This window comes from Phyllobates terribilis, unplaced genomic scaffold (assembly GCF_046119375.1).
Source record: "Phyllobates terribilis strain yellow unplaced genomic scaffold, ASM4611937v1 Scaffold_3__8_contigs__length_932513732, whole genome shotgun sequence".
In the NCBI taxonomy this organism is placed as follows: Eukaryota; Metazoa; Chordata; class Amphibia; order Anura; family Dendrobatidae; genus Phyllobates; species Phyllobates terribilis.
In genome coordinates, this window is record NW_027362763.1 from 404,063,892 (window position 1) to 404,091,071 (window position 27,180).

The following is a 27,180-nucleotide window of genomic DNA, read 5'->3' on the forward strand; positions in this document are numbered from 1 at the left end:
CGGCCTATGTCTGCCTGCACGCACAGACACCGCGCACACCCGCACAAACATCGCACAGACACCCCGCACACACACCCCGCACACACACCCGCACACACACTAATCATGACCGGTCTGATCGTCTGGGAGGTGAGGCTGACCTGTGCGACCGTGGGAAAGTTCATGTGAGTTCATGCAGTCAAGCATGAACTCACATGAACCCTCTGAGGGCACCGCGGCTACTTCAAATGAACAGCTGATCGGCATCACCTGATACCTCAGCTGTTCATTTGAAATAACCGGCGGGAAAGCGCAGCACAGAACGGGAAAGCCGGCGGTGAAGTCTTTTCACTGCCGGCTTCCCCGCCCGGGTCCTTCGCTCCTTGGTGATGCGCTCCCCGCCCGGTAATAATTTACGATTGGGATTGGAGGTGGCGAGGGGAGCGGAGGATCGGGGTGGGAGGCTGCGGGGAAGCAGTATGGGGCTGTGTGATTGTTTAAAAGCCGGCGGCTTTTTACCGCCCGCCGGCTTTTAAACAATCAGGAGAATTCTCCCCCGCTGGGATGGCATTCTGATGACAGGCTGGATTGCAGCTGAGCGCTGCCATCCAACTTGTCATCCTTCACAGACACTGCAGAGCGCAGGCATTATGGGAACTTCCGATTCCGGTATTCGATATTGTAAAAGTATCGGAATTAAGTATCGGAATTCCGATACCGCGAATATCGGCCGATACCCGATATTACAGTATCGGAATGCTCAACACTAGTCCTGATCTTTATAACCAGCTCACTTTATAAATGGTTCATACCCACAAAATTAAAACATATATTTTACATTGGATAATGATTATTATGCCATGTTAAGGTATGGAAAACACTGATCAATTAAATTTAAGACAATTTCTGTAAAAGAACATACCATATACAAGGACTTAAATTATATTCATTATCCATATGATACTCAGAGATGTCAATCAAGCTCATTAGCATCCCTTGTGGCTGTGGCAAAAGAATATTCATTACGAAGAGAGTTTCATACACCAGTCTTAATAATGGGTGGGCAGGAGTAAGATATGACAGGTTGTCTATAAACTGCACTGCATACTAAAGATATGATCTAGTGATATGACTTCAACCCTAATGTTTTCTCCCAGAGATATGATTTGGCCCCTTTCCCAATATTTAATAATGCTATGGTATGCCTTGTCCCTTTAGTGCACAATAGTATCTGGAACAGACATATGCAGGGAACCTAAGAGCCACATTATAGTTGAGAAGTTGTGTAATAAACATGAGAAAGTCAGGTTTTTATAAGGATTGACTTTTACCTTCTGTAGTAGCTTCTCCTTCAAGGGGAGGTCCTTCACCACTTTTATAATTAGCAAAAACTGAGATTTGATACTTTGTCTCTGGTGTGAGGTTATCCAACACTGTGTTTATTACATCACCAGGAACGTTCTTCTCTCCTGACTCATCATCAAAAAGTGATTTCCATGAAACTCTATAACCTCGAACCATTCCAGGAGCTGCTGTCCACGAGGCTCCGATTGTAGTGTCTGTAATGTCCTTAGTCACTAAATTACGAGGTGACCCACGCTCTACAAAAAAAATTATATACATTGATATAACTTTACGTAAACGAATTCTGTACTCTAACAACAACTTTACAAAAGTCAACTTCTTAAAAGTCACTTTAGTTGGGTGAGTGAAATATAATCACAACGTACCGTGTAGCTCATCTGGTCATAAAATCTAATGGCATTCATAGGAAGAATAAAGCAATATCCTTTGTCTAACCGAGATAATCCCTTAACCCAGATATGCCCATAAACCTCTCTGCTATAACAGAAACATACTATACATTAGTGTCCCATAAAACCGAGAACATGTGGCTGCCCTTGCTTTAAGAAATAGAATTATATACATATCTATCCTAAGTAAGTCTTTAAAAAATATCTTGTGCTTACATCTAAAGATTCCTACCTTGACATATACAAGTCTCTTGAACTTGACACACCGTTGCGTCATCTTACATGGCAAGACTTCAACAAATCTATTACAATCATCTAAGAGTTTGTAAGCTCACTGACATAAACATTAGGTTTAATCCACCAATGCAACCAAGAGCACCATAAATAATGATAATTGCTTTCAGTTACAGGGTGGACTTTAGCAAAACATGGATATCTGACCTCACAAAGAGCAACGAGGAAATGTCTTTTGCAATAACGATACAATGCTCTGTGATTTCTGCAGTCCCAAGAAACACGAGCGTAATAAGCATTTGGCTGCAAAGTATATGCTTCTACATTATGCTTATGAGTCTTTCTCATCTACTGAGTTAATTTGTAACATTATATGGTTTAGACATTTGTAAGAAATAATGGGACATGCAGAACTCAGACAAAATAATACCTGTAGATTTTATCACGGGTGTGTCAGATGTGACAGACAGTCGCTCTGCAGCTGGCAGCAGAAGATCACTTTGTTTGGCATTACAGACGCCTCCTTAAATCTGTCCTACTTTAGGACCAAGCGGCTACCTCCCTCTTGTTCTGATTGACACCCTGGCCTGGGTGTTTAAATGCTTTCAGTTTGCTGCAGGGAGAGGCCGGTGATATTCACATGTTCCCTTGTGAAGGCTTGGAGCTATTGCAGTCTGCTTACTTTCTCTCTGGTGCTTCGGAGGACGTTTGGTGTAATCTCTCTGAAGTCTGTTCAAGCTAAGGTTCTCCCCCCTGTATTTGTCTTCCTTGTTGTCTTTAGTTTATAGTGGGGACTGACCAGTGCTCACCCCCCTTCCCTATCCAGGGCCTAGCTGTAGGGATTTACAGGGCTTAGGTTTCCTGTTCAGCGATTAGTGAGGAACCAACATAGGGATGGTAGGGTAAGACAGGGTGATATTAGATCAGCTTAGGGGTCTCCACTCCTCCTTTCCCTAGTGACTGGGCTCCCTTCCCCTCATGCTTTCTTGTTGCACTTAGTCTTTCCTACACTATGCATGACAGATTTTTGCTCATATATATGTACAAAAAATACAACTAAAATCTTGACAGTAGCTTATCTACCAGCCTAAATAAACATTGGACATGATGAACTTGTTTTTTCCAACATTTGCCATCAGGGTACAAATGGGAGGTCCCCATATACATTAGACTGCCAGTATTAATCTGGGCATGGTTTGCTTTAGTCAACAGTGCCTTCAGACAGCAAAATTAATTAACTGTGAGTATGAAGATCCTTGACTCTAGAGAAATTTACTATAAATCAGTTATAAAAGGGGGGTTTAAATTCTAATAAATGGCTGGTGGTAATAAATGCATAAACTTGTTCTATTTTGACTTGTAGGATTCTGTAACGCTCATTGACTTCAAATGAGAGCAGCCAAATCTGTGGTTACTTATGAAGACCAAATAAACAGCCCATTGAAATCAATGGGTGTTCATGTGCAAATATTTAAAACTATGGAAATATATGAGTCAGCTATTTATTACATGTAAGGATCTTCTTGGGTGTGTGTGGGGGTCTCTGCTCTAGATTCATAATATTACACTAGAGCAAATTGAATACTATGGTAAAAATATAACTATACACAGAATAGTTTATCATAATTATTACTAGTAGATAGTGAGCAGATACTTTATAGATGTTGCTGAAAACTGCAAAACACTATGTGTGTGCGTGTACTGTATTGATTCTCCGAGCTCGTTCATCTCAGCACCTCTTATCTGGCCTTGCACATCAACTCTGGTGGGCCCGTTGTGCCCACATTAGCTTACAATGATACATGTGTTAAAGCTCATTTAGACAGGCCGATATCAGCCCGTTAATGAGAGCTGGTCAACTATATATACACAAATCGTGCAATGCTCTTTTCCAGGCCTCTGTATATGAGCCTCTGAAAACTGATGTGAACAGAACAAGTGTTATTACGTTTGCTCTGCGCCCATACAGCATCACGTTGTTACTGGGTGATGTGCTGCCAATAACGATGGATTTTATGCCAACATAAACGATTTGATCACCAGACGAACAATGGTTTTGCTCATTCGTTGGGTAATCGCTGAAATGTTTACACGGGCTGGTAATTGAGAACAAGTGTTCTTATGCACACGTATTCGCTGATTATTTGCTTGTCCGCATGTGCCATTAGTAAGGTACAATTATAAAGAATAAGATCTTGATTCATTAAGACTGGCATCTTGTATACCAGCTTTAATGAGGGCCATACAGGAATAAGATGTGCCTAATTCATTAAGAGGCCCATGCCACTTAATGAATTTTATGCCTCTGGCACATCACCAGAAATATTACTCCAGTCAGGGACTAGAGTAACATTTATGTCATAAGAAATACTGGCACTATTGATGAACTTGATGACTGAATGTAGTAATGCACCATCCTACCCAACTCCCCACCCTTAGCTGGTGTGAAAATGCCAAAAGTCGCAACATTGTGCAAAAATGTTCTGATTTCTCAAAGTGTTTCATGACAGTTTTGTGATGAAAGCATTTGGATGAATCACCCCAATAACTCAAAATGATTTAGCAAGATACAATTCTTGTAGATTGTGAGCCCTTGCGGGCAGGGTCCTCTCTCCTCCTGTACCAGTCGCCGACTCGTTTTGTTAAGATTATTGTAAGTGTTTTTACTATGTATACCCCTTTTTCACATGTAAGGCGCCATGGAATAAATGGAGCTATAATAATAAATAATAATAATAATTTCTAGATATTACTAATAATTCTAAGTTTAATTTATGAAACTTGGATTATGTTCATTAATACAACCCCTGGCAAAAATTATGGAATCACCGGGCTCGGAGGATGTTCATTCAGTTGTTTAATTATGTTGAAAAAAAGCAGATCACAGACATGGCACAAAACTAAAGTCATTTCAAATGGCAACTTTATGGCTTTATGAAACACTAAAAGAAATCAAGATAAAAAATGTGGTACTCAGTAAGGGTAATTTTTTTCAGACCAAGCAGAGGGAAAAAATTATGGAATCACTCAATTCTGAGGAAAAAATTATGGAATCATGAAAAACAAAGAAACAAAAGAATACTCCAATACATCACTAGTATTTTGTTGCACCACCTCTGGCTTTAATAACAGCTTGCAGTCTCTGAGGCATGAACTTAATGAGTGACAAACAGTACTCTTCATCAATCTGGCTCCAACTTTCTCTGATTGCTGTTGACAGATCAGCTTTGCAGGTTGGAGCCTTGTCATGGACCATTTTCTTCAACATCCACCAAAGATTTTCAATTGGATTGAGATCCGGACTATTTGCAGGCCATGACATTGACCTTATGTGTCTTCTTTCAAGGAATGTTTTCACAGTTTTTGCTCTATGGCAGGATGCATTATCATCTTGAAAAATTATGTCGTCATCCCCATACATCCTTTCAATTGATGGGATAAGAAAACTGTCCAAAATATCAATGTAAACTTGGGCATTTATTGAAGATGTAATGACAGCCATCTCCCCAGTGCCTTTACCTGACATGCAGCCCCATATCATCAATGACTGTGGAAATTTGCATGTTCTCTTCATGTAGTCATCTTTATAAATCTCATTAGAACGGCACCAAACAAAAGTTCCAGCATCATCACCTTGCTCAATGCAGATTCGCGATTCATCACTGAATATGACTTTCATCCAGTTATTCACAGTCCACGATTGCTTTTCCTTAGCCCATTGTAACTTTGCTTTTTTCTGTTTAGGTGTTAATGATGGCTTATGTTTAGCTTTTCTGTATGTAAATCCCATTTCGTTTAGTCGGTTTCCTACAGTTCGGTCACAGACATTGACTCCAGTTTCCTCCCATTCGTTCCTCATTTGTTTTGTTGTGCATTTCCTGTTTTGGAGACATATTGCTTTAAGTTTCCGGTCTTGACGCTTTGATGTCTTCCTTGGTCTACCAGTATGTTTGTCTTTAACAACCTTCCCATGTTGTTTGTATTTGGTCCAGATTTTAGACACAGCTGACTGTGAACAACCAACATCTTTTGCAACATTGCGTGATGATTTACCTTCTTTTAAGAGTTTGATAATCCTCTCCTTTGTTTCAATTGACATCTCTCATGTTGGAGCCATGCTTCATGTCAGTCCACTTGGTGCAACTGCTCTCCAAGGTGTGATCACTCCTTTTCAGAAGCAGACTAACGATCAGATCTAATTTGATGCAGGTGTTAGTTTTGGAAATGAAAATTTACAGGGTGATTCCATATTTTTTTCCTCAGAATTGAGTGATTCCATAATTTTTTCCCTCTGCTTGGTCTGAAAAAAATTACCCTTACTGAGTACCACATTTTTAATCTTGTTTTCTTTTAGTGTTTCTTAAAGCCCTAAAGTTGCCATTTGAAATGACTTTATTTTTGTGCCATGTATGAGATCTGCTTTTTTTCAACATCATTAAACAACTGAATGAACATCCTCCGAGCCCGGTGATTCCATAATTTTTGCCAGGGGTTGTATAAGTCTCAATAAATAACTAAACAGGTTTATGATTTGAACCTAATTCTGTATGTATTTTCAAAGAGAAGGACATTGAATTGGCATGAGTAGTAAGTTAACTGAAATAATGAGGAAGGGTCCTTGATTTTCTGTTGCAAATGTAGTTTAAGTGCATGTATTTTCTCATGTATTTTCTCATTCCATAGTGGATTACTCTTTGCATTTATATTTAATACAGTCTTAAAAAAGAAAATTCTAGCAGGGCCAATAAAGTGAATATTCTTTCATTAAATATCAAATTGGAATTGAGTTGCTAAAGGATTTTTACTATTTTGAGAAAATTGAATTTACTCAACATCGAATTAAAAACTGAAATATTTAATATTTTAATAAGCATAGCCCTGGTCATGGCTAAAATTTGGAGTTGGATTGTAGGTTTGATACAATGTAGCTTTATAGATACAAAAAAATAACAAAATGGGTTACATCATCCACTGACATCAATCAGAGGACTAAAAAATGGTAAGAAACACAAAGTAAATTTCAGAACTTCTTATAACAATAGAGCTTCATATCCATAAAAGGGAAGCCCTTTAAGAACAAATATCTTACATGCCATAACTAGTCTATTTATCTTCTGTAAAATGATATGCAGCTCAGGAAGATAATAGGACAAGGAGAACTGGTGTCAAAAAGTTTATGAGCAGAGTTCTTAATAATATGAGTTTTCTCACACAGTGAATGACTAATAGTCTCAGCATTCCCTGGATAGCCAACTAAGTCTGCCTTACTCTGAGTCAGCGTAATTGAAAATGTATGTTGTAAAACACCATAGGCAACCCTTAATAGGTCCATTGTCCTTCCTTAGTGAAATGTGATCCGTCTTTCTCTCACACAGGATCATTTTACCAGAAAATAATCCAGATGCTGCTTTTCTACAAATAACACACTAGGTAATAAAACTGACGATCTGCTTAACAATCACCTATTGTCATTGAATCACAGATGTATACTGTACCTCTGACCTCATGATATGCAGTCTCCAGTGTGGTGGCAGAAAGGAGACACAACTGCCAATAGTGCACGTTCTGTATAGTCTACACATTTCACAAAACAAACTGCTTACCCTACTAAATAAATCTGCTAGGCCCAATGAAGCTGGTGTTGTGACTATGAAAATCCATGTCAGAATGGCTGCATAATTTTTTATAAAAGCTTTTTGCTTGATATTCTGATGTGGAATTTCAAAGGAAGCACACCAGCCTCATTAGTTATAACAGATCTGTTTAATGTTTAAAATTTGTATTGTGAAATCTGGTGATATATGAAATTGTCTACCACAATTAAAGTCTGTAGAGACAACCTGAAAACTCGTCTCTTCAGAAAAGCCTACAGCCTACTAAAACCGCGCTGCTAACTCATTACCACCTGAGTTGTGCCAACCTCTTAAGCTACTGTTTCTTTCCCTAATAGTTTGAAGATTGTAAGCCTTTGAGAGCAGGGTCCTCTTCCCTTTTCACTGTTAGTTTATGTTTATTTTACTAGCTTGTATTACATATATAGAGTGGGTTACATAAGTATTGTACCAATCACCAATTTTCTAAGTAAATACATTTCTAAAGGTGTTATTGACATGAAATTCTCACCAGATGTCAGTAACAACCCATCCAATCCACACAGGCAAAGAAATCAAACTATAGATGTCCATAAATTAAAGGGAATCTTTGCCAGGACAATGTTCTCTTCCTGACTGCATTGTGCAATTGTAACAGTTTGTTAGAGGAGGTATGAAGCTATGTGGTTGTTTTCTAGCAGTTGGCCTTGGGCCATTAGTTCCAGTGAAAGCAAATGTTAATTTTTCAGCATACCAAGATATTTGGGCAATTTTATGCTGCCAAACCTGTAGAAACAGAATGACTGTGCCATAGTGTATAAAACAAGGTCCATAAAGACATGGTTTGGTGTGAAAGAACATGATTGTTCCACACAGAGCCTTGACCTCAACCTTATTGAACACATTTGCGATTAACTAGAATGGATATTGTGAGGCCCATCAGTTTCTGACCTAACAAATGCTCTTCTGGAAGAATAGGTATAAATTCCCAGAGACACACTCCAAAATCTTGTATAAAACCTTCCCATAAGAGTGGAAGATCTTTTAACTGCGAGGGGGTGAATCAGCTCCAAATTAATGCCTACGGGTTTAGAATGGGATGTTATAAACGTTCTTGTAGATATAATGTGTAGGAGTCCCAATACTTTTGTACATATACAGTGGGGGAAATAAGTATTTGATCCCTTGCTGTTTTTATAAGTTTGCCCACTGACAAAGACATGAACAGTCTATAATTTTAAGGGTAGGTTAATTTTAACATTGAGAGATAGAACATCCAAAAAAATCAAGAAAATCACACTGTATAAATTAGATAATTTTTTTTGCATTTTGCAGTGAGAAATAAGCATTTGATCCCTCTGGCAAACAACACTTAATACTTGGTGGCAAAACCCTTGTTGGCAAGCTCAACAGTCAGACGTTTTTTGTAGTTGATGATGAGGTTTGCGCACATGTCAGGAGGAATTTTGGTCCACTCCTCTTTGCAGATTATCTCTAAATCATTAAGATTTTGAGGCTGTCGCTTGGCAACTTGAAGCTTCAACTCCCTCCATAAGTTTTCTATGGGATTAAAGTCTGGCGACTGTCTAGGCCACTCCATGACCTTAATGTGCTTCTTTTTGAGCCACTCCTTTGTTGTCTTGGCTGTATGTTTTGTCATTGTCTTGCTGGAAGACCCAGCCACGATCCATCTTCAATGCTCTTACTGAGGGAAGGAGGTTGTTGGCCAAAATCTTGCGATACATGACTCCATCCATCTTCCCTTCAGTACAGTGCTGTCGTCATGTCCCCTTTGCAGAAAAGCACCCCCAAAGTATAATGTTTCCCCCACCATGCTTCATGGTTGGGACGATGTACTTAGGGTTGTACTCATCCTTCTTCCTCCAAACACAGCGAGTTGAGTTAATGCCAAAGAGCTCAATTTGTGTCTCATCTGACCACAGCATCTTCTCCCAATAACTCACAGAATCATCCAGGTGTTCATTGGCGAACTTCAGACAGGGTCTGCACATGTGCCTTCTTGAGCAGGGGGACCATGTGGGCACTGCAGGATTTTAAATCTTTAAGGCGTAATGTGTTACCAATGGTTTTCTTGGTGACTGTGGTCCCAGCTGCCTTGAGATCACTAACAAGTTCCCTCAGTGTAGTTTTAGGCTGATCTCTCACCTTCCTCATGATCAAGGGTACCCCACGAGGTGAGATTTTGCATGGTGCCCCAGATCGATGTCGATTGACAGTTTGTATTTCTTCCATTTTCTTACTATTGCACCAACTGTTGTCTCCTTCTCACACAGCGTCTTACTTATGGTTTTGTAGCCCATTCCAGCTTTGTGCAGGTCTATGATCTTGTCTCTGAAATTCTTAGAAAGCTCTTTGGTCTTGCCCATGTTGTAGAGGTTAGAGTCTGACTGATTAATTGAGTCTGTGGACAGGAGTCTTTTAAACAGGTGACTATATAAGACAGCTGTCTTTAATGCAGATAACGAGTTGATTAGGAGCATCTAACTGGTCTGTAGGAGCCAGAACTCATAATGGCTTGTACAGGATCAAATACGTATTTCTCACTGCAAAATGCTAAACAATGTATGTAATTTATACAATGTGATTTTCACGATTGTTTTTGGATATTCTCTCTCTCAAAGTTAAAATTAACCTACCCTTAAAATTATAGATTGTTCATGTCTTTGTCAGTAGGCAAACTTACAAAAACAGCAAGGGATCAAATACTTATTTCCCCCACTGTAGGTCCAGATCCATCAAAGCTTTCAGTCTCAAAATTTAGACGCAATTCGTAATTATGTCAAAATTTTGAGACTTTTGGCATCTTCATGCCAGTTTCTCCCAACTCTGTCGAAATGGGCGGAGCTGGGGCAGGATGGAAACGCCACAGTCATGAATTAGAAAAAAATTGTGGCGTCCTGTATGCCAGAATTCTCACTCCAGTACTTGACTGGGGTGAGATTTCTGGCAGAGCATGTGGAGGCGTGTACCTCTTCATAAATCAGGAGCATCTGACTCCAGCACTCCAGGTCTTGATAAATCGGAACCATAGTATTTACTCCCTATCTCATTGTTTAGGCCCAGAAAGGTAAAATAGTTATCTGGAAGAACAGAGAGAATAAGAAGCTTATAAGGGGCAGCTTCAGCCAATAGCTGCTGAGCACTGAATGTTGTCAGAGAAGGGGGCACCATTGCTCCTTAAAGCAGTCATGCAGTAGACCTTTTTGGCAGAGGGCAGTTTTAGTTTAGTTTTTGCATGTTTTTTTCAGAGGATGCAAGAATGGTTCCAGAAGGGAGGTGACATTTAAAGAAAACCTTTCTAGGTCTAATTTCATTTGACTAGAAATAGAAATTATTACAAACCGCCCCCAATGTGAACAAGCAATTTAAATGGTCAAGATCAGATTTCAAAAGTGCCAAATTCATAAGCAAACAGCACATATAACAGAAAATATCAACACTATTTGGAGGACAAAAGTGAGCAAACAAACGTACAAACGGATTTGCCCTTTTATCATTATTCCCAAAACAGTGGGTGGTACTGCAGACAAAATACACATAGCAATAAATTCACATTAACCATGAAGTGACTTTCAAATGTCACAGACATTGGCTACATATCTTAAAATGGATTCAGCAGCAAAACACTCACGATATACACAAAGAAACTTTTCAGCAAAAGTAAAATGCACGGTAAACATGACATATGCTTCCTGCAGGAGGCCAAGAGCTTCATTGTCGAGAAATGTCAATTCATTTTAATTCTCACTGTAGGAGGAAGTTGATTTCTCAAACATTTGGAGGTTTCCAAAGAAACAGCATTAATAATACAGAATGAATTAAATGGCATATCAAGTTTTGCTCATTTCATGTCATGGAATGCCTTTCATAAAATCAGTGATGACATCATTTAATAATTGAAGATATGTTTTCACTACAGCGGATGTATTATGTCATAGCTCTTGGGTAAATGACATTGCTTTAAATGTATGTTATTATTACATACATATGTAGAGTATAACATAGCTTCCAGTTGTAGAGGATTACATGGAAACTCATTCACTACTGCACATGTCATAGCCCATTGTTTGTCATTTACACAAAGGAGGTAAATTCCCCATAAATTCAAAGTATATGCTTTCTGGCACTAACATAATCTTTCATGACTGTTCTGTCTTAAGACTGTCATACACATTATATTAATGCTGGCCAAACAGCCCATTTTGGTGGGACCACAAATATCCTCTATGGCAGATGTTGAGCGAAAGAAGGCTCACCTGTTGGATTTCAGGATACCCAAACCTACTGTTCTTAGGGAAGATAGGCTGTTGGCAGAGACATCTGACAATGGCTTGTTCCCCTCTCTCTATGCAGGACACATGCACACTCAACCAAGTGAATAGTGATAGTATGTGTATGGGTTTAAGAGGAATAGCTGACGGTTGAACAAGGAGTCAGTGACAACAGTCCAACAAGTATTAAAACTTCTAAAATCCCAATTTGGTTGTAGGCTAGGTAAATAGGGAAAATGCTGATGACTGACAGCAGATACTACAACTGCCTGCAGCAGTAATATCAACAGACACAGAGTCAGGGGCGGACATATCATTGGTGCAACCTGTGCGGCCGTACAGTGGCCCAAGAGGTAAGGGGCACATGTCTACCTCCAAAGCAGGTGCAATTTTGCATTTTTAGGAACTCTTAGACTGTAAAGGGTCCATATATTGTTCTTGCACAGGGGCCGATTTCTGTCTGTGTCCACCAGTGCACAGAGTGTATCAGTTTCTGCAGCTTCACTACATCCCTTATGGGACTTTTTTACAGTAATTTGATGGTTTAGTAATCTACTGGTTCTGTGGTCTGACAATCAGAAAGAAGGACCAATGTATTACATACAAAATCAAGTGCAGGTCTCAATTAGTTACAATATAGTCCAAAAACAACAACAGGAAATGGATAACAGACACGTTGTAGGCCACACATCAAAATATAAGAAAAGTATGCTTCATTACACAACTGACGATACAAAGAACAACAAAAGAGCAGGATTGGGCACCCACTAGAGATGAGGGATCAATCCGAGGAGGATCAACTTCAAGTTGAATTTCTTGAAATTCACAGGCCCTCACAAATTCGAACATTCTGCATTTGAATTGTGAAGATCGGCTATAAAAAAGTGCCCCGATAATGTTGAACATTCAGAGAGCAGGCTAATGACATTAGGTGCAGCCATGTGGGTTTCCCCATAATGCACTGCAGCTATCACATCACTTGGCCTTGAGCAGGCAATCAGGGAGGCCAGCACATGCAGTATAAAAGATGCAGTATAAAAGAAAACTGCATAAGTCCAAAGTCATAAAACAGTGGGCATAGCTGTAGAGACCATAGGGACACTAGGTGACACTAGGTATCTCATGCTACTAATCTATCATGCCACTGGGTCTATTAATGCAAATTAACTCACGATACTATCTCGCAAGTATGACCTAGCAGAGGTGATCCTGTATGTCAGGGGTGGGGAATCTTTTTTCTGCAAAGGGCCATTTGGATATTTATACCATCCTCGGGGGCCATGCAAATTGAGTGCTAATTCCACCCACAAAGTATATCCTGATGCTGGCACTGGTGTCAGGACCTAATCTTTCATTGCACGCGCATCAGGGTTCAGTAGCGGACACTGCGTGGGCATGCTCACAGAGCAAGATGAAATTAATGGGCTGGCAAAAAACAGCTGCCGGCCCAAGCACTTCGGTCTATGAGAATCTTCTCAGGGCCGGATAAAAGGTCATTAAGGGCCGTAAATGGCCCTCAGGCCTGAGGTTCCCCACCACTGCTGTAAGTCAATGTCGGACCCTTTAATGTGCCTTGTAACACAACAAGTGATAAATACCAAGTCTGAAAAACATTTATAGACAGCCTGTTTTTTGGGATAGTTATTTTTTTTTTGTTGTACAAGAAAGCTAATTTGCAATACTTTTTTTAATGGAGTATACCCTATAAAACTGGATGCTCCACTGGTCTTCCAAAGGGCTTTCAAACCTGAACAGCTCTTTTCAAACAATTGTTTCACTATGGCAACACATGTCCATATGACTTATTAGGGCATACAGATGTTATAGTCAGGGTGCCCCATTTGTGACACTCCTATGTAAGTCAAAGCATTTCATAGACGGATATTTATGTGGCTGCCCGTAGCCTCCTCTAAGTAATCACCTTTGGTAAAGTTGTCAGCGCCTTTTAAAAAAGGTGTTGTGTTCATATGACAATCCTTTTAAGAGTATTTCCCATTGTAAGTAACATGTTAAAACAGGCAGAGCTTGCTAAAATTAAATTTCCATGCCTGTGCTTCTAGCAGGCTATGTAGGGAAAAAGTGGTGTAATTTTTCATTTGTTGCATCGAGGGCTTGGCACTCATGTGTCATTCTGAAATATAAGGTAATTAATATGTTTTGTAATCAGATGGCATATTTTTAAGAGGCATTAACTGGGTTACTCTCAATTCTGCCTACAGCAATGGAAAAAGAGAAAGTATTCCACCTCTAATTTCATCTCAGTAATCAACATCAAGAATGATTTAATATATTAACAACTAAAATGTATTCTGTGTTTGCTTTTTAAATTTGTGCCTTTAGGTTGTAAAAAATGAACATGTGCCAAGATTCTTCTAACCACCTCCTCGCTCTTGGGAAACTCGATTGCTAAAACAGTAGCATTAAAAAGCAGCCACAGATTATCGAATTCCCACTTCGTCGGCCTGTAATTTCCATCACGTTTCTATTTGGGCTATGATGAAGTTTGGTAATAATGAGTATTGTAGGGCTATTAAAGTACTGGACAAACAGGCAAAGCTGCCTGCACTTTTCATTAGTACTGTGCATTGAAATGATAATGGGATGCCAGCTACCACAGAAAATAGAACATATGAGGTTTTCTGTCCAAAAGATTAAAATTGAAATGACTGTCCACCTCCAGCATATCGGGTTCCATTTTCCCCTCAGTTTACAGTGCCTGCAAATAAAGCCCGGTCAGCTAAATTTGTGTCTTCTGTTTAAATCATCAGTCTTAGCATATATTGTAAATGTTTTCTATTCAAGGAGACTTCTTTAATTTCCTTTAGTGTATGAATTTCCTGCATAGACCAAACATGCCGAATGATAATTGGCTGTAAACTCTGTTTAAGAAATACCAAAGTATTTGAGACAGTCAAATGGTTTAACGCTGATCTCTGGTTAACCCCTTCCCGAGCTGCGATCCTGCAAAGAGCAGTATATACTGTATATGGCGCCGTGATCATGCGGGCTCACGCTGAGCACCATCATGATCGAGTGCAGGTGTCAGCTCTATGTGAGAGCTGACACCCCGCAGCAATGCCAACGATCGGTGCTAGCACCGATCACGGGTGTTTAACCCCTCTGATGCCACTGTTAATAGTGACAGCAACATTGCGGAGTATTGCAGAAGGATTGAGCTCCCTCTGTGCTCCCATCAGCACAACATGATGCATTCGCGTTGTGCTGATGGTCTCCATGGTGACCCTCGGTCCCAAGATGGCGACTTCAAGGTCCTTCAGGGAAGGTGGCCTGTCAGTGCCTGCTCAGAGAGCAGGAGCTGAGATGCCTCCTCACTGCCTGTCAGATCTGATTCTCTGCAGTGCGGAATGTAAAAAAGTAAAAAAAGTTAATAAAAATTACACAAATATAAAAAAAATCACAAAATAAAGAACAAAAAAAAGAGAAAATATTATTCCAATAAATACATTTATCTGTGTAAAAAAAAAAAAAAGTGCACATATTTGGTATCGCTGCATCCGGAACGACCCGGCCTATAAAACTGTCCCACTAGTTAACCCCTTCAGTGAACACTGTAAAAAAAAATAAATGAAAAGCACAACAAAACTCTATGCTTTATCATCATTCGTCCAAACAAAAAGTGGAATAAAACACGATCAAAAAAATAAAGGTAAAGATCTGAGATTTAGATGGAAACTCCAATATAAATGCTCAGCGTAGAACACCGGATAAATGTGATCCCAAACGTTATGCAAAATGTTCCCAATAAAAGCTTCAACTGCATTCACAAAAAGAGCCCACACTGAGGTCCATCATCTGTTAACGGAAATATAGGGGCACAAAGGCTCTGGAAAAGAGAAATGTCACCTCACCCTTCAAAAGAAATCCAGTGAATTCTGCATTCCAAAATCCAAATGCGCTCCTCCCTTCTGAGCCCCAGTGTGCCTAAACCACATTTAGCGTCCACATGTTTGGCATTTCTGTAGCGATGAGAGTTCACCTAATTTATGGGTGCATGTCTCCCGAAGCACGAGCTGGGCATAACGTACTGGTCACTATAATGTACTGGCAGTTTGCAATTTTCACTCAGCAACATCCACTGCTGCTTGTTTCTGGAAAACACCCATGGAGTCAAAATCGCCATTGCATCTGTAGATAAATTCACAAAAGGGTATAGTTTCCAAAATGAGGTCACTTGAGGGGGATTCTGCTATTCTAGCATGTAGGGGCTCAATATATGGAGGCCACAAACTGTTCTAGGAAAATCTGCGCTCCAGGAGGCAAAAAGCGCTCTGTCCCTCTCGAGTCTCGCTGTATGGCTAAGCAGTACTGACCAGCCATATATAGGGTGTGTCTACATTCAGCACAAATTGTAGGACAAATTTTGGTGCCATATTTACCCATTTCCCAGTGTGAAAATTTTAAATCTGGGGCTAAAACCAAATTTTGGTGATAAAAATGTAATTATTTTTTTCTTCACTGCACAACGGTATAACATGCTTTAACACACCCGTGGTGTCAATATGATTACTGCACCCCTAGATAAATTCATTGAGAGGTGTATTTTGTAAAATATGGTCACTTATGGGGGGATCAGTTGATCTGGCAGCTCAGGGGCTCTACCAATGTGACATGGCACCCTCAAACCAGTCCAGCAAAATCTGAACTCCAATATGGTGCTTATTCCCTCCTGAGCTTTGCACTATGCCTCAAAAGTAATTCTCCCCCATATATTGGGTACATGTGTTCTCAAGAGAAATTGCAGAACAAATGGTATGGTGCAATTTCTCCTGTTACTCTAGTAAAAATGCAAAATTTGGGGCTAAATTTTTTTTTTTGTGGAAAAATGTGATTTCTTTATTTTCACAGCTCAAAGTTATAAACTTCTGTGAAGCACCTGGGGGTTCAAGGTGCTCACCACACATCTAGATAAGTTCCCTGAGGGGTCTAGTTTCCAAAATGGTGTCAATTGTGGGGGATTTACAATGTTTAGGCACATTAGGGGCTCTCCAAATGCAAAATGGCATCCACTAATTATTCCAGCAAATTTTACATTCAAAAAGTCAAATGGCACTCTTTCCCTACTGAGCCCTGCCATGCACCCCAAGAATATGGGGGTATCAGTGTACTCAGGAGAAATTACACAACAAATTGCAAGGTGCAATTTTTACATGTTACCCTTGTGAAAGTAAAAAAAAATTGGGTCTAAAGTAAAATTTTTGTGAAAAAAAATTAAATGTTTATTTTTCCTTCCACATTCCATTAATTCCTGTGAAGCACCTGAAGGGTTAATAAACTTTTTGCTTGTAGTTTTGAGCACCTTGAGGGGTGTAGTTTTTAAAATGGTGTCACTTTTGGGTATTTTCTGTCATATAAAGCCCTCAAAGTCACTTCAAATGTGATGTGGTCCCTAAAAAAATGGTTTTGTAAATTTTGTTATAATAATGAGAAATCGCTGGTCAACTTTTAACCCTTATAACTTCCTAACAAAAAAAAATGTTTCGAAAATTGTGCTGATGTAAAGTAGGCATGTGGGAAATGTTATTTATTAACTATTTTGTGTGACATAACTCTCTGATTTAAGGGCATAAAAATTAAAAGTTTGAAAATTGCAAAATTTTCACCAAATTTCAGATTTTTTCACAAATAAATTTAAGTCATATCAAAGAAATTTTTACCACAATCATAAAGTACAATATGTCACGTAAAAACTGTCTCAGAATCACCGGGATCCGTTGGCCCACCCAAATCGTACTTTCAACTGTTTTGGATGCCGTCCGCTGACGCTCCCTCTCCCATCATTCCCACTGTGCGACTGAGCTCTGGAAAATCACTACAGCGCGCCCTCTGTGCCGAGCAGTGCAGAGTGTCAGAAGATGTGCAGCAGAGACCAGAGCAGTGGGAGAACGGGAGAGGTATTTGTTTATTTTTAATCTATGGAGTATCTTATGGGGCCCATTATACTGAATGGAGCAATATATGGGGACATTTATACTGAATGGAGAAATATATTGGGCCTATTATACTAAATGGAGCAATTATTATTATTATTATTATATATGGGGCCCATTATACTGACTGGAGCAATATATGGGGATGGTTATACTGAATAGAGCAATATATTGGGCCCATTATACTAAATGGAGCAATTATTATTATTATTATTATTATTGTTATAATAATAATAATAATAATATATGGGGCCCATTATACTGAATGGAGCAATATATGGGACCCATTATACAGAATGGAGCAATATATGGGACCCATTATACTGAATGGAGCAATACATGGGGCCCATTATACTGACTGGAGCAATATATGGGGCCCATTATACTGACTGGAGCAATATATGGGGACGGTTATACTGACTGGAGCAATATATGGGGACGGTTATACTGACTGGAGCAATATATGGGGATGGTTATACTGACTGGAGTAATATACGGTGACGGTTATACTGAATGGAGCATAAAATATGGGGACGGTTATACTGTCTGGAGCAATATATGGGGACGGTTATACTGAATGGAGCATAATATATGGGGACGGTTATACTGACTGGAGCAATATATGGGGCCCATTATACTGACTGGAGCAATATATGGGGACGGTTATACTGACTGGAGCAATATATGGGGCCCATTATACTGACTGGAGCAATATATGGGGACGGTTATACTGACTGGAGCAATATATGGGGAAGGTTATACTGAATGGAGCATAATATATGGGGATGGTTATACTGACTGGAGTAATATACGGTGACGGTTATACTGAATGGAGCATAAAATATGGGGACGGTTATACTGTCTGGAGCAATATATGGGGACGGTTATACTGAATGGAGCATAATATATGGGGACGGTTATACTGACTGGAGCAATATATGGGGCCCATTATACTGAATGGAGCAATATATGGGGCCCATTATACTGACTGGAGCAATATATGGGGCCCATTATACTGACTGGAGCAATATATGGGGACGGTTATACTGACTGGAGCAATATATGGGGAAGGTTATACTGAATGGAGCATAATATATGGGGATGGTTATACTGACTGGAGTAATATACGGTGACGGTTATACTGAATGGAGCATAAAATATGGGGACGGTTATACTGTCTGGAGCAATATATGGGGACGGTTATACTGTCTGGAGCAATATATGGGGACGATTATACTGAATGGAGCATAATATATGGGGACGGTTATACTGACTGGAGCAATATATGGGGACGGTTATACTGAATGGAGCATAATATATGGGGACGGTTATACTGAATGGAGCATAAAATATGGGGACGGTTATACTGACTGGAGCAATATATGGGGACGGTTATACTGAATGGAGCATAATATATGGGGATGGTTATACTGACTGGAGCAATATATGGGGACGGTTATACTGAATGGAGCATAATATATGGGGATGGTTATACTGACTGGAGCAATATATGGGGACGGTTATACTGAATGGAGCATAATATATGGGGATGGTTATACTGACTGGAGCAATATATGGGGACGGTTATACTGAATGGAGCATAATATATGGGGATGGTTATACTGACTGAAGCAATATATGGGGACGGTTACACTGAATGGAGCATAATATATGGGGACGGTTATACTGAATGGAACAATGTATGAGGCCCTTTATACTGAATGGAGCACTATATGGGCATCATGAATCGTGGTATGTGTTAAAAGGGCCCACTGAGACTCTTTCGCCAGGGGCCAACGAAAACCTTGGGCCGGCCCTGCCGGGAGCACTTTACAAGACCTGCTATTTTGGACATTCGCTGACTGATTAGTCCAGATATCACAGTTTTGTTCTTGTCAATGCTAAACCATTTATTCTGCTTACAATGCAACAACTTCAAAAGTGACTGTTCACTTGCTGCCTACTGTATGCAACCTCTTGACAGGTGCTATTGTATAGAGACGATGAAAAGTAATTCATGTCATCTGCCGGTGGTTTTATCGATATGGCTGATCGGTATACACACGAATCTAAATACAATGATACAATATAAAAATGAAAATAAATTATACTAATTCTGCTAAAAAGTATATTATTTTCAGTCAGTTTAACAATCTGATTTGTGTTTGAAAGTTATACAGTACTCAAGGGTAATCCGAAGAGCGAGTGTTTGCCTTCACGCTACATCACATTTCAGTCTTATGCAGGAAGTTCAGTTTAAAGAACTTGCAATAAAAATAAACAGTTGTGTGGCTTCCATCAAGAATTTCTACGTTTTGTCATGGAAAAGCTCCCCAGACATAATATAAATAACTCTACATAAAACTAATGCATAGTTTTTCTTCTATAAACTAAAATAATATATAGAAATAAGTAGTTTTATGAAGTCCAGCCTTCACCAAAATGGTACCACTATTGTCCTGAAATCTCTTTTTATACAAATTCAAACATCTCTTTGGACCTAGAAATCAGGTGCATGCAGCGGAGGTGGATCAGAAAATAAAGTTAGCCAATCAGGTTACAGTCATTTTTTTAAGGCAATGACAGCAGGTATCTAGGTAGGTGGTTGGTTGGTTGGTTGGTAGGTAGGTAGGTAGTTACTATTTTTTTTTCTTGCACTGATTTTTTTCATGACCATAAGAAGAAAAGTATAACTTCCTTTTGAAGTCACTGTATTTGTAGATACATGGTAATACTTAAATGGAATGTGCCGTCCGTCAGAAAATGGCCTATTGTTTATATCATTTTTCTGTGTTAAATTAATTTTCAGTAATGTTTTTTTTTTCCATAAAATGATCTAGATGAAAAATAAAAGTTAGAAATCTTACAATGGTCACACTGTCCACTGGGGCAGTTCTAGACTCGTATTTCATGTGGTTTCAGGAAATACTCATGTACATTAACAGCAACAGAGTGATTCAGGCCCTATCTTTTGTATTGAGGCATCTAATTAGCATGTGAAAAAGTCATTGTGAAGGGATGAGGTGCAGGGTCAGCTGTGACATTACCTATTGTGAATTATGGATCCTGCGTTATCAGTTGTGTATAGAGGTGTTACCTATCATTGTAAAACTGCTGTAATTTCTTCGTGAGAGGGCAGGATGTCTAATAGAGCCTCAGTGGCCAATATGAAAATTGTGAGATTTTGAATTTGTTTTTTATTGTAGATTGTGATATGGTAAAAAAACATTACAAAAAAAAAATAGAAAAATACATTTACCAAAAAACTTAGTTGATAAATAGGTCATTTTCCAGAGATATATTTGTTGAAATAGAATGGAGCACTATATTTGGACACAGCCTTATATTATTCCATAGCAAGGAGCTCATCGAGGACACTGGATAAAAACTACATTTGTCACATAGCAAAAAGTAATCCCCTTGCCACGAAAAAATCCTTTATAAACATCATAAAGCTATAACAACCATAAAAAAAACATAAAAATACTTCTTACCATCAAGCGTAGTTCCTTCACCGGTGAGGGCAGCTCCAGCTCCTGATCCATATAAAGCATTTACAGACAGGGAATAAGTTGTACCAGCATCCAGTTCCTTTAATACTGTATCAGTTACTGTTCCTCTGAGTGTGACCTCTTTGGGTTCCCCTCCTGCAGCTGGTACATATGTTACAAGGTATTGCTGTACTTTGCCTGGTGCTGCACCCCAGGATAACCTCAAGCTTGATGTGGTGGCATCATAAACTCTCAGATTTCTTGGCTCTCCTAATACTGTATGTAAGAAAAAACATGAGTCAATGTTAGTAATAATAAAACACTACATTCAATTTTATCATATTTTTTCATATTTATCATATGAAATTAGAAGATGTAAAAAATACTAATGGCAAGTAGTCTAAAACAGGTACTGTACCTTCCTCGGTTGCTCCATTTCCTAGTAAAGGTTTCCCGGGACCTGAGCGATATTCAGGCGTGACAGACACTTGGTACTTTGTGTCAGACAAGAGATTCTGTAGAGTCACGGCTCTTTCATTTCCTGGAACTGTCACTTCTTTACGTTCTCCCCCAGAAACTGGACGATATCCAATCCTGTACCTTAAGACATTGCCAGGAGCTGGTGACCAGCCCACCTTAAAGCTATCTGTGGTCTCATCACTTACAATAAGGTTTCGAGGTGCTCCTTTCACTTTAAAAGTAAGATGGAAAGAAGAAGAAATTTAAGAATTTAATTTAAAAATCAAGTCAAAGGTATAAAGACTTTAAAAATCATTTAAAATCATAACTATAAACTGTGTCATAGGATTGAATAATGAAGCACTTGTATGTTTTCCGTGTTTGAGTGGATTTCCTCTGGGTACTCCAGTTTACTCCCACACTCCAAAGAATTTAGATTGTGAGCCCCAATTGGGAAAGTGATGAAAATGTCCATAATATGATGGTGCTCTATATATGAGTACAATAAATAAATAAAACACTTTGCAAAACCCCTTGTTGTGCATAGCGGCTCTTTAAACTAGATTTGTCGGTGCAAACGTGTTACCCATTGAACAATAGGAGTTATTTAAGTTAATAGAGTGCTTCATTTTATGAGGTCTATCATAACTTTATGTTAAAATGTCGATTGCTGCCAAAATGTTTTGGTATACTAAAGACAAAAGATACCTCCCAGCAAGAATTTAATAGGACATTTTGACTGGCTGACTCATCAGACTTTTTTAAGCTGTCTTTTTGTAAACATGGGTGTATTAAAATACTTTATGAGAGACAATTATATCATTATTTTGTTATGCTTCTCAGGCACCTACTTTAATTTCTAAAATATGCAGAAATAGAGACAATGCCCTGATATATCTACACGGTTTTGATTGAAAAGTTACGGGGCTTACGAATGTCATATAAAATAAGTGAACGGCCTTGATTCCCTACATGGTAACTCATTTTAGTTTTTGATTATCGGACAAAAGATTCTCAATAAATGCTCCATCCGGCTCATATTCTTCCTATTTGAGTAATAAATATTTAGATCATTCTCTACTAACAGTTTAATGTACTCAAGGCCAAAAAAGAGCTCCAGGCAACCAAAGGACATTCTGGTCAACCCAAACTTTGACATTATTATGACCCCCAAAGGTCTAACACTTTATGTCTTGGGTGTAATTACCTTCTAAAGTTGTTTCCTCCCCATCCAAAGGAGGACTCTCTCCTTCTTCATATTCTGCAGAAACTGACACAGCATAAGTGGTCTCTGGAAGGAGATTGGAAAGAAGAGTGGTGGTAGTTGTCCCTGGAACAGATACTATGATGTCTTCTCCACCAACAGCCACTTTATACTTGACAAGGTAAGATAGGACATCTTCACCTGCTGGTGACCAGTGTACTCTAAAGCTCCTGGATGTGACTTCGGAGAAAGTTAGATTCTGAGCAGGTGTCAAAGCTGTAATGACACCAAAAATAAACTTTCAGAATTAGAACTGTCATTGATAAGTGTTTTTTGGTGTGCTTTTTTTATCAGTGGGGCTTAAGGCATAAAAACTTTTGTGACAATTTATCAGTGGAAATCAAATGTAAAGGTAATCTATCAGTAGGATCCACCCTACTAAGCCATCTACATGGGCATGAAGATCATGGAAACTTGAATAAAATTATACCTTGATATATGCAATCCGATGTCTTAGGGCCCTTTCAGAGTACTTTAATTCCTAAGTTTCGTGGCCCCATTGAGGCTTACGTCTGAATCCCCTGGAAAACAGGATTCGGGCATATGCGCTAACGTGGCCATTGACTATAATGATGCAGATGGAGTCATCGTGTGCTCTGTCGTGCATCATTTTCAGCTATATACGTCTATTGGAGGCGGGCACCAAGACATATTACATATAATCATATACAGCAGAAAATGATGCACTACAGAGCAAACGGTGGCTTAGTCTGCATAATTATAGGCAATGGCCCCATCGGCGCATAGGTGCGAATCCCGTTTAGTGAGGGGGGGGGGGTCAGACGTAAGCCCCGATGAGGCCACTGAATGTAAGAAAAAACGCAATGTGAAAGGGCCTTTATTCCACAGAAATTAACATTTTTCTTAACATGGAAGTGAACTGTTATGATCTATGGGCCGGACACAGATCTCCCTGAGAATCTGACTCCAGAGCTTATTTTAAATGAAAGGGGGAGTTACCAGTGTGAGACCTGTAAATCAGGAGAACAGACTTCAGCCATTACATGTCTCACACTTCCCTTATATTTAAAATAAGATCTGGGTGCATATTTTCAGGGAGATTTATGTCTAGCCATAGATCTTAAGAGCTCATTTACATATTAAGAAAAATGTGGATTTTTCTGGAGTAAAATGTAAGATTGCAGATATCAAGGTATCATTTTATTCAACTTTTTATAATCTGCATGCATATATAATCAACTGAGGAGGGTTGATCCTAGCAACAAAATCCCTTTAACGGCTAGATAAAGTATAGTGTTTTGATGATTTGCTTAGGCATGGATTATACAGGTCCTGAGAATACAACATCCTTGTATGTCCATTATCAACTTACATTTCCTCTTTATTGTTTCAAGTTCTTGTTCAATACGAAGACAGATGGATTGGGTTAGCTCAAAGGAAATTCTTTGGAAGGCATCAAAGTCTTCTACTGTGTAGACATGGGTATCGGCAGGTGGAGAAGCAATTGCTTCCAATTCAGTTCTTACTGCATCTTTAACACCAACAGCAAAAATCTCGACATCTGAGTTTCTCAACTTTATAGCAGGGTCTTTGAAGGCATCGGAAGACTTTCCATCAGTAATGAGTATCATGACTCTTGGGACGTTTGCTCTTGCTCCCTTGTTCTCAACAAACACCTTTTCCCTGACAAAAGTCATAGCCCTTCCAGTGTTAGTAGAGCCCCCTCTATAAGGAAATGTATTTACTGCTTGAAGAATATCTTCAATACTGTCATATTTGTTCAAAGAAAATTCTGTATATGGATCTCGGCTGTACTGTACAAGACTGATCTGGACTTTATTGGGTGAGATGTCAAAGCTTTTTACTAGCACTTCCAGGAAGGCTCTGACTTTTGCAAAATTTGCCACTCCAATACTATAGGAGCCATCAACAAGGAGGACAACATCAGCTTTTATATCCACTCCACCGGAACATTCTACAAAATACAATACCATCATATGTTATAGCTTTTGGACATTATTGCAGGGAAGCATAAGTCAAAAAATATTGTTTTTACTTTATATGTTTAGGGAAACTTCTTTACACAGGAAGGTAAACAATTTGAGTCAATATCTTACCTACTCTTATTTTCGTTGCCTGGGTTTTTTCCAGTGTTGAGATTGGCTCACTAGCTGTGAGCTCTTTCATTGCGAATACATTAATCTGGTACTCTGTATCTGGGGAAAGATCCTTCAGAGTAAGGCTTGTAGTTTGAGGGCCAACATTCAAGGCTTGTTGTTTGCTTCCTGCCAACATAGGAATAAGCTGAACTCTGTAGCCTGTGATTTGGCTCGGTGAAGGCCTCCAGGTGATCCTCATGGATTTAGAAGAAATTTCTGTAACCATCAAGTCTGAAGGAGGATCCACAGCTAAAATTTAAAAAGGAAATAAATAGATTAAGGATATTTGGATTTGGTGGAACTATCCACACAGATGTTCTGATGCATGCAGATCTTAAAAATGAAATAGTGTACTGTTAATACATGATAGACAGTTAAAATTAACATGTTTTTCTACTGTTTGCTCAGTCTGTGCTTGCTACTACCATGTGTTCTTCCAATAAAATGACATATTACGGCAACTCAAACTGCTTATACTGTCATGGTGCTCTCTGAAACATAATGTAATTTATGGATTTTGTAATGCAATCTGTGTCATGAATTTTTTTTTTTTTTATGCAAATGAAGCTTAAGTGCTCTAGGGGTGATGCTGACTCCATAGATCTATTCTTGGTCCAGCCCTGTGTGGGCAAGCGAGGAAGGTGGTGTGGGGCAGGGAATGGAGTTTGGGGAGGCAGAGGCTTGGGAGGTCATTTGGCATGCCCAGAGCACTTAAGCCTCTTTTGCATATAAATGAAAACAGGATTTTTTTAGTCAAGGATCAGCAGATTGCATCAGTAAAGGTATGGATATCATTATCATTTATAGAGCAAAATGACCATATAAACAGTTTGGTGAGTGGATCATTCTAACAGATTCTGTTCAAAGGCCTGACTGAATAAGTTGGGCTTTGGGACATTATTAGGAAAGATAAAACATGTTACAACTACAGGCACATTACTAGAGCTATGAAATCAATAGTGAGTTAGCATGATTGTTTCCATGCTTCCGATAGAACTACACGTAGCAGCAGTGTTACAATTGATACTTAGTGCGAATGTGATAGTGTGGGGTGGTGACAAGGGTTACTGATTCTAGCAATCTATACAGTCAGAACCACCCCGATCCCAACCAAAGTAACATTTATCAGTGGATAGGAGAAAGAGAAAACCAGCTGGAATAGCCCAGTATACAATTATAAAAATAAAAAAGGACAGTACTGACTACTTACCTTCTTCTCCACTAATAAGTTCACTTAGTTGTTCATCAACTCCAGAGCAAACTTGATTAATAATTTCATTCTGCACCTCCACTATATTATCAAAATTGGCCACACTGTAAACATGCTTTAGAGAAGGTAAGGAAGCCATTTGTTTCAGCTCTTTTGCATCTGCGGCCTTTATTCCTAATAGAAAGAAAATCAAACATCATTAAGTGGTTATTTCCATTTGGAAGATTTGCAAAAATTCAGGGTCTCTATACATTTTTAGTCACATCTGCTATTATTCACTACTAGGGTCCAGTACAATTGACATACTATTCTTTATGGGCATTGCATATTACAATGTTTCTGCATCATAGTGTCCAATGCATTTAACATAATCGCTGTTAAGTGGGTGAGATGAGTTTATCACTTGCACAGAGCTTTTAAAGAAATTATGTAAAGTTACAGGCCCTGTATTTGTCAAAAGAAAGCCAAAATATATAGAAAGTTTACATCCACATAGAAATGTATTTGTTATGAAAAAGGTTTGTCATTATTCCTCCAAGTTACTATTAAAGGGGTATTCTCAAGTTGTCGCTTGAGCAGTTCAGAGCAATGCAATCCCCTTACATTGTCCTTACTTCCTGGTTTCTAGAAGAGTGGGCTCTCCTTCATGAGTGACAGATTTGTGGAACAGAACTGTAGTAATAGAACTATAAAGCTCAGCACAAGTTCTGCTATAACACACTCAGCTATCAGTGGTTTGTTCTGGAGTGTACACTGTTATCACTATATTCACACATAGATATAACAAGGCATTTAAACAAACACACAGCTCAGTGAGAGTATAAAGCCATTATTAGGA

The 27,180-nt window shown here is 39.0% G+C and overlaps 1 protein-coding gene across 3 annotated transcripts in view; it reads right to left on the minus strand.

Moving 5' to 3' along the window:
- COL12A1 (collagen type XII alpha 1 chain) overlaps nucleotides 1-27,180 on the minus strand; it is a 175,574-nt gene that overhangs the window by 117,935 nt on the left and 30,459 nt on the right. For 2 of the 3 annotated variants that reach the window (XM_073675570.1, XM_073675572.1), the window contains exons 8-14: nucleotides 26,343-26,516; nucleotides 25,091-25,381; nucleotides 24,346-24,948; nucleotides 22,956-23,228; nucleotides 21,708-21,980; nucleotides 21,293-21,565; nucleotides 1,311-1,580 (exon numbers count right to left, since the gene is read on the minus strand). The exons of the other annotated variant lie outside the window; for it this stretch is intronic. In XM_073675570.1, the coding sequence (XP_073531671.1) occupies nucleotides 1,311-1,580; nucleotides 21,293-21,565; nucleotides 21,708-21,980; nucleotides 22,956-23,228; nucleotides 24,346-24,948; nucleotides 25,091-25,381; nucleotides 26,343-26,516 (2,157 nt within the window). The remainder of the gene's footprint in view (nucleotides 1-1,310; nucleotides 1,581-21,292; nucleotides 21,566-21,707; nucleotides 21,981-22,955; nucleotides 23,229-24,345; nucleotides 24,949-25,090; nucleotides 25,382-26,342; nucleotides 26,517-27,180) is intronic. 3 annotated transcript variants of the gene reach the window in all.